The sequence below is a fragment of the Macaca mulatta genome, chromosome 8, assembly GCF_049350105.2.
Source record: "Macaca mulatta isolate MMU2019108-1 chromosome 8, T2T-MMU8v2.0, whole genome shotgun sequence".
Taxonomy (NCBI): Eukaryota; Metazoa; Chordata; class Mammalia; order Primates; family Cercopithecidae; genus Macaca; species Macaca mulatta.
Window position 1 is genome coordinate 104,170,679 of NC_133413.1, and position 13,070 is coordinate 104,183,748.

General features: G+C 39.2%; 1 protein-coding gene across 3 annotated transcripts in view; it reads left to right on the plus strand.

Moving 5' to 3' along the window:
• TMEM67 (transmembrane protein 67) overlaps window positions 1-13,070 on the plus strand; it is a 62,622-nt gene that overhangs the window by 20,367 nt on the left and 29,185 nt on the right. For all 3 annotated transcript variants that reach the window (XM_002805441.4, XM_077942852.1, XM_077942851.1), the window contains 7 exons: window positions 4,916-5,070; window positions 5,194-5,302; window positions 5,963-6,049; window positions 6,809-6,874; window positions 9,609-9,765; window positions 10,912-11,035; window positions 12,841-12,946. In XM_002805441.4, coding sequence (XP_002805487.3) covers window positions 4,916-5,070; window positions 5,194-5,302; window positions 5,963-6,049; window positions 6,809-6,874; window positions 9,609-9,765; window positions 10,912-11,035; window positions 12,841-12,946 — 804 coding nt within the window. The remainder of the gene's footprint in view (window positions 1-4,915; window positions 5,071-5,193; window positions 5,303-5,962; window positions 6,050-6,808; window positions 6,875-9,608; window positions 9,766-10,911; window positions 11,036-12,840; window positions 12,947-13,070) is intronic.

A 13,070-nucleotide genomic window follows, 5' to 3' on the forward strand; every position in this document is an offset into this window, starting at 1 on the left:
AGGGGGTGGGGGATGATATTTTATATAGTGATCAGGACGGACATCTCTGACAAGGTTATAGTTGAGCAAAGAACTGAAAAAAGTGAGAGTGAGCCATGTAAACATCAAGGAGAAGAATGTTCTAAGCAGAAACCATAGCAGGAGCAAAGACCTGAAAGCAGAGTTTACTGGCTTATTCATGCCTAACAGAGGAGGAGGAGGCTGGAGTGGCTGGAGCAGAGTGAGCAGGGAAACGAGTGGAAATGAGGTCAAGGATGTAGGGAGTGGCTACGGCAAAGCCCTGGAGCTTACTTTAAGGGAAATAGAAGGATTTCATGCAAAGGACGACATGATAGAACTTCAGTTCTTGAAAGGATCATTGTAGCATGGAGAATAGAATTTGTTGGGGTAAGGGACCATTTAGGAGAATATTAGAGTAATCTGAGTGAGAGGCAGTGGACCATTCATTGCACAAGGGTGGTATTACAGAAATGAGAGAAGCGTTTACCTTCAGCTTTGCTTTGAAGATTTAGCTGGCAGAATTTACTCATGAGCTGGATAAGGGGCAAGAGAGAAAAAAAGTTCCAAGTTTTTCACATGAATAACTGTAAAAATGGAATTGCCTTTTCCTGATAGGGAAAACTGAGAAAGAAAGTTGAGAGGCAAACTCAACAAGTGATCTCATTTTGTTATTTATAAAGCAGATTACTTAAACAAAATGGATTAGATTTTGTGTGTAAGATCTAATATATAAATTATTGTTCTTTCAAATATAGTCTGAGTTTGTTTTAATGTCATACTATGAGTTTTTCCTTAGTTCTTCTTTCAGTTTCTTGTCTTTATATTTTAGCCTAAAATTTACAATGAAAATGTTTGTGTTATTTCTCTTCCCAAGCGGAAAGTTTATTTTCTACTTAAGCTAGAGGAAAGGTTTTAACAAGCAAGAGAATACAAACAAAAATAAATTACCATTAAAATAGGTTAAAAAAAAATTTTTTTTTTTTTCTGAGACGGAGTCTCACCCTGTTGCCCAGACTGGAGTGCACAATCTTGACTCACTCCAACCTCTGTCTCCTGGGCTCAAGAGATCCTCCTGCCTTAGCCTCTGGGCAGCTGGGACTACAGGTGCATGCCACCACCATACTCGGCTAATTTTTCTATTTGTAGTAGAGACAGGGTTTCACCACATTGAGCAGGCTGCTCTCAAACTCCTGACCTCAAGTGATCTGCCTGCCTCTACCTCCCAAAGTTCTGAGATTACAGCTGTGGGCCACCGTGCCTGCCCTAGAATAGGCAAAATGAAAACAAAGTAATTTTTTTCTTTTTATTTATTTATTTTTTAAATTATACTTTAAGTTCTAGGGTACATGTGTACAACGTGCAGGTTTGTTACATAGGTATACATGTGCCATGTTGGTTTGCTGCATCCATTAACTCATCATTTATAAGAAATAAGAAATTACTTATTTCTCCTAATGCTTATCCCTTGCCCAGTCCCCCACCCAAAGACAGGCCCCGGTGTGTGATGTTCCCCGCCCTGTGTCCAAGTGTTCTCGTTGTTCAGTTCCTACCTATGAGTGAGAACATGCAGTGTTTAGTTTTCTGTCCTTGTACCAGTTTGCTGAGAATGATGGTTTCCAGCTTCATCCATGTCCCTGCAAAGGATGTGAACTCATCCTTTTTTTCTGGCTGCATAGTATTCCATGGTATATATGTGCCACATTTTCTTAATCCAGTCTATCATTGATGGACATTTGGGTTGGTTCCAAGTCTTTGCTATTGTGAATAGTGCTGCAATAAACGTACGGGTGCATGTGTCTTTATAGTAGCATGATTTATAATCCTTTGGGTATATACCCAGTAATGGGATGGCTGGGTCAAATGGTATTTCTAGATCCTTGAGGATTCGCCATACTGTGTTCCAAAATGGTTGAACTAGTTTACAATACCACCAACAGTATAAAAGTGTTCGTATTTCTCCACATCCTCTCCAGCATCTGTTGTTTCCTGACTTCTTAATGATTGCCATTCTAACTGGCACGAGATGGTATCTCGTTGTGGTTTTGATTTGCATTTCTCTGATGGTCAGTGATGATGAATATTTTTTCATGTGTCTGTTGGCTGCATAGATGTCTTCTTTTGAGAAGTGTCTGTTCATATCCTTCACCCACTTTTTCATGGGGTTGTTTGATTTTTTCTTGTAAATTTGTTTAAGTTCTTTGTAGATTCTGGATATCAGCCCTTTGTCAGATGGGTAGATTGCAAAAATGTTCTCCGATTCTGTAGGCTGCCTGTCCACTCTGATGGTAGTTTCTTTTGCTGTGCAGAAGCTCTTTAGTTTAATTAGATCCTATTTTTCAATTTTGGCTTTTGTTGCCTTTGCTTTTGGTGTTTTGGTCATGAAGTCCTTGCCCATGCCTACGGCCTGAATGGTATTGCCTAGGTTTTCTTCTAGGGTTTTTATGGTTTTAGGTCTAACATTTAAGTCTTTACTCCATCTTGAATTAATTTTTATATAAGGTGTAAGGAAGGGATCCAGTTTCAGCTTTCTACATATGGCTAGCCAGTTTCCCAGCACCATTTATTAAATAGGGAATCCTTTCCCCATTTCTTGTTTTTGTCAGGTTTATCACAGATCAGATGGTTGTAGATGTGTTATTTCTGAGGGCTCTGTTCTGTACCATTGGTCTATGTATCTGTTTTGGTACCAGTACCATGCTGTTTTGGTTACTGTAGCTTTGTAGTACAGTTTGAAGTCAGGTAGTGTGATGCCTCCAGCTTTGTTCTTTTTGCTTAGGATTGTCTTGGCAATGTGGGCTCTCTTTTGGTTCCATATGGATTTTATGGTAGTTTTTTCCAATTCCATGAAGAAAGTCATTGGTAGCTTGATGGCGATGGCATTGAATCTATTAAGTTACGTTGGGCAGTCGGGCCATTTTCATGATATTGATTCTTCCTATCCATGAGCATGGAATGTTCTTCCATTTATTTGTGTCCTCCTTTATTTCATTGAGCAGTGGTTTGTAATTCTCCTTGAAGAGGTCCTTCACATCCCTTGTAAGTTGGATTCCTAGGTATTTTTTCTCTTTGTAGCAATTGTGAATGGGAGTTCACTCATGATTTGGCTCTCTTTTTGTCTGTTATTGGTGTATAGGAATGCTTATGATTTTTGCACATTGATTTTGTGTCCTGAGACTTTGCTGAAGTTGCTTATCAGCTTAAGGAGATTTTGGGCTGAGACAATGGGGTTTTCTTTTTTTTTTTTTTAATTTTTTTTTTTTTTTGAGACGGAGTCTTGCTCTGTTGCAACTTGGTTCCATTCTCCCCATCACTTTCAGGTATACCAATCAGACGTAGATTTGGTCTTTTCACATAGTCCCATATTTCTTGGAGGCTTTGTTCGTTTCTTTTTACTCTTTTTTTCTCTAACCTTGTCTTCTCGCTTTATTTCATTAATTTGATCTTCAATCACTGATACCCTTTTGTCCACTTGATCGAATCAGCTACTGAAGCTTGTGCATGCATCATGTAGTTCTTGTGCCATTGTTTTCAGCTCCATCAGGTCATTTAAGGTCTGCTCTATACTGTTTATTCTAGTTAGCCATTCATCTAATCTTTTTTCAAGGTTTTTAGCTTCCTTGCGATGGGTTCAAGCATCCTCCCTTAGCTTGGAGAAGTTTGTTATTACTGACCTTCTTAAGCCTACTTCTGTCAATTTATCAAAGTCGTTCTCCATCCAACTTTGTTCTGTTGCTGGCAAGGAGCTGCGATCCTTCAGAGGGGAAGAGATGCTCTGGTTTTTAGAATTTTCAGCTTTTCTGTTCTGGTTCCTCCCCATCTTTGTGGTTTTACCTACCTTTGGTCTTTGATGTTGGTGACCTACAGATGGGGTTTTGGTGTAGATGTCCTTTTTGTTGATGTTGATGCTGTTCCTTTCTGTTTGTTAGTTTTCCTTTTAACAGTCAGGTCCCTAAGCTGCAGGTCTGTTGGAGTTTGCTGGAGGTCCACTCCAGACCCTGTTTGCCTGGGTATCACCAGCGGAGGCTGTAGAACAGCAAATATTGTGGAACAACAAATACTGCTGCTTGATCCTTCCTCTGGAAGCTTCGTACCAGAGGGGTGCCCGCCTGCCTGTATGAGGTGTCAGTCGGTCCCTCCTGGGAGGTGTCTCCCAGTTAGGCTACACGGGGTCAGGAACCCAGTTGAGGAGGCAATCTGTCCATTCTCAGAGCTCAAACGCCATGCTAGGAGAATCACTGCTGTCTTCAAAGCTGTCAGACAGGGACGTTTGTCTGTGGAAGTTTCTGCTGTCTTTTGTTCAGTTATGCCTTGCCCCCAGAGGTGGAGTCTGCAGAGGCAGCAGGCCTTGCTGAGCTGCGGTGGGCTCCACCCAGCTCGCGCTTCCCCTGGCTGCTTTGTTTTCCTACTCAAGCCTCAGCAATGGCAGATGCCCCTCCCCCAGGCTGCTGCCTCGCTGTGGATCTCAGGCTGCTGTGCAGGCAGTGGGCAAGGCTCTGTGGGCATGGGACCCATAATCTCCTGGTGTGCCGTTTGCTAAGACCATTGGAAAAGTGCAGTATTTAGGTGGAGTTGTCCTGTTTTTCCAGTACAATCTGTCATGGCTTCCCTTGGCTACGAAAGGGAAATCCCCCGACCCCTTGTGCTTCCCAGGTGAGGCAATGCCCCACCGTGCTTCAGCTCACCCTCCATAGGGTGCACCCACTGTCCAACCAGTCCCAATGAGATGAACCAGGTATCTCAGTTGGAAATGCAGAAATCACCTATCTTCTGCGTTGATTATGCTGGGAGCTGCAGACCGGAGCTGTTCCTACTTGGCCGTCTTGGAACGGACCTGCACAAAGTAAAATTTTTATATCAACTTTTGCATAGACTGTTCAGGTTCATGTTACTTTTCTTTGCCATTGTTCTGTTGTAGGTATATGCCAATCTAACATCTTGTCAAGCTCTTGGAAATATATGTGTGATGAACATGAATTCTTACGACTTTGCCACATTTGATGCATGTCGACTATTTCAGTTTATCTTTGAAAATACTGCTGGACTGAGCACTGTTCATTCTATTTCATTTTGGTAAGGATATTTTGATTGATGAAATGTTATTTTGACTGAATTCAGTGCAGTTATTAATATATTCACAAATATTAATAAGAAATATTTATTCTCCATTATTAAAACAGTTGTAACTGTTTATAGGAGACAGAATCTTCCTTGGCTGTTTTATGGAGACCAGTTAGGATTAGCACCTCAAGTGCTCAGTTCTACCTCTCTTCCTACAAATTTCAGTTTTAAAGGAGAAAACCAGGTAAAAATGTCTAATATCATTCGAGGATAACTACCTTTTGATTTATAATTTTAAAAGGTAATAAGAAAGTTATAATTTTACCTTTTTAGGTTATTGCTACAAACTCAGTTACTAAACTAAATATAAATGTCAACAACTTACAAGAACTAAACAGTATAGAGTTTAGCTGTCGTATTGAATATGTGGATACTTCTGGATTATGTGGTTATGACAAGAACTAATACTTGTAGGGTTGGGAAGAGTAGTTTTCAACACCAAATGCAAAAAATCTCTGTCCTGTTTTTCCATACCTTAAAGAAGTGCTTCCAAAGATTGACTGGGGCTCTGTGACATTGCTCAGCACTTCACAGGGCCAAATTCCCACCTCTAATTTTTTGACCTTCCAGAATGAGGAGATACTGTTCTCCCACACTGCTTCCTATTTAACAGGTTCGAAAGGAGTCTATCTGTCACTAGTGCTGCCTCTCAATTCTAGAATAATAATTTTCATGCAAAAAAACAGTCCAATTATTTTAGGTGTATTTAGTCATAGAAATAGATTAATTGAGCCTCAAAATAAAGGTAATTGAATGTAATTTGTCAACGATGAACATTTCTTTATAGGATGTGTATGACTTTCAGAGTATTTGACCTGATTTTGCTCTTGTTTTCTTTAATCAGAATACAAAACTGAAGTTTGTTGCTGCTTCCTATGATATAAGAGGAAATTTTCTCAAGTGGCAAACTTTAGAAGGAGGTGTTTTACAGGTAAGCACAATTCTAGTTAAAGAATTAATAATGTGCATTATTTTTGCCTGAGGCAAAGAGGAAAAGATTAGATTATTGTATGAATAAAGCATCAGTTACATACTAAAGTTGATTTTTTTTCTGATGCTTTAAATTAGAATTTCTTAAGTTTCTTTTTTTTTTTTTTTTTTGAGAAGGAGTGTCATTCTTTCGCCCAGGCTGTAGTGCAATGGTGCGATCTTGGCTCACTCAGCCTCCCGAATAACTGGGAGCTGGAACTACAGGCGCCAGCCACCAAGTCTGGCTAATTTTTTTTTTTTTTTTCTTGAGACGGAGTCTCGCTCTCTCACCCAGGCTGGAGTGCAGTGGCACGATCTTGGCTCACTGCAAACTCCACCTCCCGGGTTCACACCATTCTCCTGCCTTAGCCTCCTGAGTAGCTGGGACTACAGGCGCCCGCCACAGCACCGGCTAATTTTTTGTATTTTTAGTAGAGACGGGGTTTCACCGTGTTAGCCAGGATGGTCTTGATCTCCTGATCTCGTGATCCACCCATCTTGGCCTCTCAAAGTGCTGGGATTACAGGCGTGAGCCACCGTGCCTGGCAAAGCTTTATTTCTTTAAAGTTATGACTTTAATTTATAACAGATGTTCCCTTAACTTTTCATATCCTTGATACATTACATAAGTATGATGTAGAGCATATATCCATGTTTGGGTGAGTATAAGAATAGAAAACAGTTGTGAGAGATATTTATGTGTTGTATTATTTTACTGTAGCTTTGTCCAGACACAGAAACAAGGCTAAATGCTGCTTATTCATTTGGAACAACCTACCAACAAAATGTAAGTTTGAACTATATTAGACTATATTTTAGCTTTATTTTTCAAAATATCATATCAGCAGTAATTGGAATAATACTTAAATTTTGAGATTGGAATTTTTTTTTCTTGTTTTTGTTTTTTGTGTTTTTTTTTTGAGATAGAGTTTTGCTCTTATTGCCCAGGCTGGAGTGCAGTGGCGCGATCTCAGCTCACTGCAACCTCCGCCTCCCAGGTTCAAGCGATTCTCCTGCCTCAGCCTCCCGAGTAGCTGGGATTACAGACGTGCCACCATGCCCGGCTGAAGACGGGGTTTCTCCATGTTGGTCAGTCTGGTCTCGAACTCCCCACCTCAGGTGATCTGCCCTCCTCAGCCTCCCAAAGTGCTGAGATTACAGGCATGAGCCACTGTGCCTGGCCGGAAATGTTTTTAATAGTGATGAATAATTTCACTAATTAATATAATTTTTTATTACCTGGGTACAGAAAAGCTTAATTTCAGTGGCATAAACAGAGCACCTTGTTATCTATAGAGGTTTTTGTTTTGTTTTGTTTTGTTTTGTTTTTTGAGACAGAATCTCACTCTGTTGCCCAGGCCGGAGTGTAGTGGTGCGATATTGGTTCACTGCAATCTTGGCTCACTGCAATCTCTGCCTCCTGGGTTCAAGCAATTCATGTGCCTCAGCCACCTGAGTAGCTGGGACAACAGGCATGTACCACCACACCCAGCTAATTCTTGTGTTTTTCATAGGGATGGGGTTTTGCCATGTTGACCAGGCTGGTCTCAAACTCCTGGCCTCAAGTGATCCACCAGCCTCGGACTCCCAAAGTGCTGGGATTACAGGTGCGAGCCACCTCGCCCAGCCTAGAGTCTTAAACATCATATAATACATCTTCGTAATAAATTGTTTATCTGCTTCTAGGCTTATAGGTCTTAAAAAGTAATGCTTACTTCTGAGCATTTTGAAATAACGTAAAAATGCTACTTTTTTTTAAATGACTAATAAAGGTTACTCCCTTCTTCTACCCCCTAATAACAAACAAAAATAATTCCTTCATCTTCCTCCATTTTTTTCTTTCTCCTTCCTTCTCTGACATTCCTTACTTTGGTACCTATTTTGAAATTACATTATCTTACTAAGGAATATTATGAGCCATTAAATACTTGAAAGACATGCATGTATTAGTCCATTCTCACACTGCTAATAAAAACACACCCGAGACTGGGTAATTTACAAAGGAAATAGGTTTAATTGGCTTACAGTTCAGCATGACTGAGGAAGCCTTAGGAAACTTATGGTGACAGGAAGAGAAATACTGAGCAAAAAAGGGAAAAGCCCCTCATAAAACCATCAGATCTCATGAGAACTCTTTCACTATTATGAGAACAGCATGAGGGTAACCGCCCCCATGATTCAATTACCTCCCTCCAGTCCTTCCCATGACACATGGGGATTATAGGAACTACAGTTCAAGATGAGATTTAGGTGGGAACACAGCCAAACCATATAAATTCATTAGTCTGTAAAAATATATCTTGATAAAGTTCCACACACAACCATAGAACAAAACCACAACAAAAAATACCATTATGGAAAGTAGATTGGAAGAATCTACTAACAGTGATTACCTCTGGATAGTGGGGTCAGAAATTGTTTTTGTTTTCTTGTTTATAATTTCCAAATTTTCTACCATGAACATGAATTTACTTCTTTTGTCAGAAATGATTTACATGTTGTTGTTGTTGTTGTTTTTAAAATAAATGTTATTGTGCTTCTAACATAGGCCAGAAAGATCAACATTTATGTAATGCCTGTCTCTGTGTGCTCAGCATTTTATCATTATTATTCCATTTGATTCATAAAATAACTATGTGAGATACATAATATCTGTGCTTCACAGATGAGGAAATTATGCCAGGTAATTAGGTAATTTACTCAAAGACTTGTGTCACATAAACTGTGGAGCCAATGTTCCATCAGGTTTAAAAAGCATTTTTATTTCATTGAACCTGGCCAACTCTCAAGTTCTTCATAGTGTAGTAGGCAAAACAGTTATATAGACAAAGAATTGCAAAGAATGTAAGTGTCATTCTATAGGTTTGTATAAGGTACTGATTCCTGGGGAAGTATAGAAAGGCTTCACAAAGTAAGTGATACTTGGGCTTGTATAATGAATATGAGTTTTCCAGGAGAATACAGTGGGGAATGAAATGTCAGACAGAAGCCACATTTGCAATGACAGAGAGGCATACAGTAGCATGGCATATTTAGAAACTACAAGTAGATTAGTATGAATGGACCACCATAGACAGATAGGGAGTAATGAGAGAGAAACCTGGCTTGGTTAATGGAAGGCAGATCATAGACATCATTGTACAGCAGGAGAAAAAATTGGGAATTTATCCCATAGGACAGTAGTTTTAAACCTTTTCACTGATGTACACTTAATATTGAGAATGAAAACATACCTCCTTCATCTGAGTTGAGGCTTAAGAAGTTTTCAAAGTTCTCAAAGCAGTTATTTACTATTAGTGTTTTTGGTCCTTATAAAATAATCATATTTACAGTATTCAGGTTTTGGAAGGCAAATGGAAATGCATATAAACAAGGTAGTATAAAGATATTTTGCACAACTAGAAAAACATTCTGAAGATAATAAATATGCTTGCTAATTTTCAATTGTGATTTTTTTTTTTTGCTTTTTAGTACTTTAAGTTGCTGTTTTATGTGCTTTTATTTTTAATTTTACTTTTCAGTGTGAGATTCCTATCTCTAAGATCTTAATTGACTTTCCCACTCCTATATTTTATGATGTGTACCTTGAATATGCTGATGAAAATCAACATCAATATATTTTGGCTGTGCCTGTGTTAAACCTAAATCTTCAACACAATAAGATATTTGTGAACCAAGGTAAGACATCCATACATACCACTTTTTTCCCTGAGCAGAAATCAATAAATAAGTTAACCTACACGATAATTTAATAAACCACATAAGAAAGGTCATGAATTCTCTCTTATATGGTTCTATACAATGTACCAAAAAATAAAACAATATATTGATGGTGGATTTAGAAACTTTTACTAATTTTATTACCAGACATATCGTGAAGAAATTATACTGTTGCTGAGGGTATATCCTGAGAAACATTAGTATAACTGTAAATTGGGGCTTTTTCTTCAAGCTGTCCTGAATATGCTTTTTTGGACAAATTAGTTTCTTTTGTTATTACTCATATTATAAAATTCCGCTTTTTCAGGTAATTTGCAGGGAAAAGCCTTCCAAATTTATGCAAAGTTCAAACAATCAGAAGACATTCAAGTCCAAGGCGCAGTGGCTCACACCTATAATCACAGCACTTTGGGAGACCAAGAGGGGAGAATTGCTTGAGCCAAGAAATTCAAGACCAACCCAGGCAACATGATGAGAACCTGTTGCTACAAAAAAAAAAAAATTAACTTGGTGTGGTGGTGCAAGCTTGTAGTCCCAGCTACTCTGGAGGCAGAGGTGGGAGGATCACTTGAGCCCAGGTTGAGAATGCAGTGAGCCATGATTATGCTAGTGCACGATAGCCTGGTCAACAGAGTGAGACCCTGTCTAAAAAAAAACAAAAGAGGCCGGGCACGGTGGCTCACGCCTGTAATCCCAGCACTTTGGGAGGCTGAGGCAGGCAGATCACGAGGTCAGGAGATCAAGACCATTCTGGCTAACATGGTGAAATCCTATCTCTACTAAAGAATACAAAAAAATTAGCTGGGTGTGGTGGCAGGCACCTGTAATCCCAGCTACTCGGGAGACTGAGGCAGGAGAATGGCGTGAACCCAGGAGGCAGAGCTTGCAGTGAGCCAAGATTGCGCCACTGCATTCCAGCCTGGGCGACAGAGTGAGACTCTAAAAAAAAAAAAAAAAAAAAAAATCAGAAGACATTCACATGAGTTAGAGAAGGCCATTGTCAGGTGTTTCTTATACTAGTAGCTTTTTGCAGCCATCTTATCTAAAACAATAATTTTATCTTTTAAATTTGTACAGTAAACTTTTTTCTTTTTATAATAAAAGACAGCAACTCTGGCAAGTGGCTTCTAACTCGGCGCATTTTCTTAGTGGATGCAGTAAGTGGACGAGAAAATGACTTAGGAAGTCAGCCAAGAGTAATTCGAGTTGCTACCCAAATATCACTGAGGTAAACAAATGTCTAATGATATTATTTATGGGAAAATATAATGGAAGTGTTTGCCAGTCATTAGTAGATGAAAACAATAAGGACAACTGAATTGGAACAGTTGGTCAGGTTATTTTAGGTATATGTGTAGATTGGCATAGACCAGTAAAAGTGAATAGCCAAGGGGGAAACTATAACAGAAGAGTGTGAGGAGTAGGTCAAAATTCACATGCCAGGTCCCCCTCTAGACCTGCTGAATTAGAATGGGCTGTGAATAGCTAAGTAAATACCAGTGAGCTGAAATTGGTGTTTTAGAAAGAGCTTGCCAGATGGTTGGTGATATTTAGGACTCCCCTATCCTCATTTCTTTCAGTGACTTTTGTTCTGGGTTTACCCAGATTAATTATCACACCCCCCTCTTCCTAGGATAACCTAACTGTGATCGTACCTTAGGTTAGTACTGCACCACTTAAATTTCTCTTTCTTTTCCAGTGTGAGATCTCTAAAATCTTAGTGACTTTCCCACTGTAATGTTTTATGATGTGTACCTTGAATACACTGATAAAAATCAACACCATAGGCCAGGCGCGGTGGCTCAAGCCTGTAATCCCAGCACTTTGGGAGGCTGAGACGGGCGGATCACGAGGTCAGGAGATCGAGACCATCCTGGCTAACACGGTGAAACCCCGTCTCTACTAAAAATACAAGAAAAAAATTAGCTGGGCGAGGTGGCAGGCGCCTGTAGTCCCAGCTACTCGGGAGGCTGAGGCAGGAGAATGGCGTGAACCCGGGGAGGCGGAGCTTGCAGTGAGCCGAGATCGCGCCACTGCACTCCAGCCTGGGGCACAGAGCAAGACTCCGTCTCAAAAAAAAAAAAAAAAATCAACACCATCATCTCACAGTAGTTTGGTACTTTGAAGTACTTCAATATACTTTTTTTTTCAGTTGTTTCATTTTGATTCTCATAATCTTATGAGGTAAACAGTGCAGAAACTTTGTTATGTATCATGCTGAAATCCAAATGTACTGTGTTTTCAGCATTTCTTCAATCTGCTAATACGGTATTCTAGTAAAAATGAAAATGCACCTAGTCAGACTTGATGTGTTCTTGATGAAACCATGGTGGCCCCTAGTGATTGGCACTTTCCTTTTGAATTCACAAACTATACAGTACTAATGCATTGAATTTGGCAAAATGAACCTCACTTTGTGCCATAACCATATTACAGCTGACACTTTTTTTTTAATTAAAAAATTTATTTATTTGTTTATCTTGAGACAGGGTCTTGCTATGTTGTCCAGACTGGTCTTGAACTCCTGGGCTCAAGCAATCTTCCCACCTTGGCCTCCCAAAGTGCTGGGATTACAGGCATGAGCCACTGCACCTGGCTTGACATATATTATTTTGTTAAGAATTCATCTTTCTCTTTTGAAATCAAGATCTTATCTGCCTTTCTTTAGGCTTCATGTAGCACTGTACTTTTGATTATTCCTCAAAGATAGTTTATAGTTCTTCAGTGATTTCATCTGTAAACTTCATAGGACTTGGATTGAGCTTCTAATTTATCTCAGATGGTACATTTTTAGTTTGTTTTTTCTTTAATCTTACACCATCAGATGGTATATTTTAATGTTCAAGTCTTGATCACTGAAGATGGCTTATGTTGTCATCATTAGTTTATGTGTAACCTTCCTTAGTCCTTGTTAACTGATTGGTTCTGAGATCATCAGACAATTCATATTAAATTCAAAACAAATGGTAAATTAAATGTATGTTTAAGGGCCTAGATATACTGATTACTATAAATGTATTTTATTTTAAATAGCGTCCACCTTGTACCCAACACAATAAATGGAAACATCTACCCTCCCTTAATCACCATTGCCTACAGTGACATTGATATCAAAGACGCCAATAGCCAGTCTGTGAAGGTGAGTTCCTGACTAATCAGTGCCCTTGTATGTATAAATAGAGTATAATACTGATTCAGTTTACATTTTGGTCAAAAGACAGTCTTTTTTTTTTTTTAAGTTCTAAATAAACCTTTCTCTACAT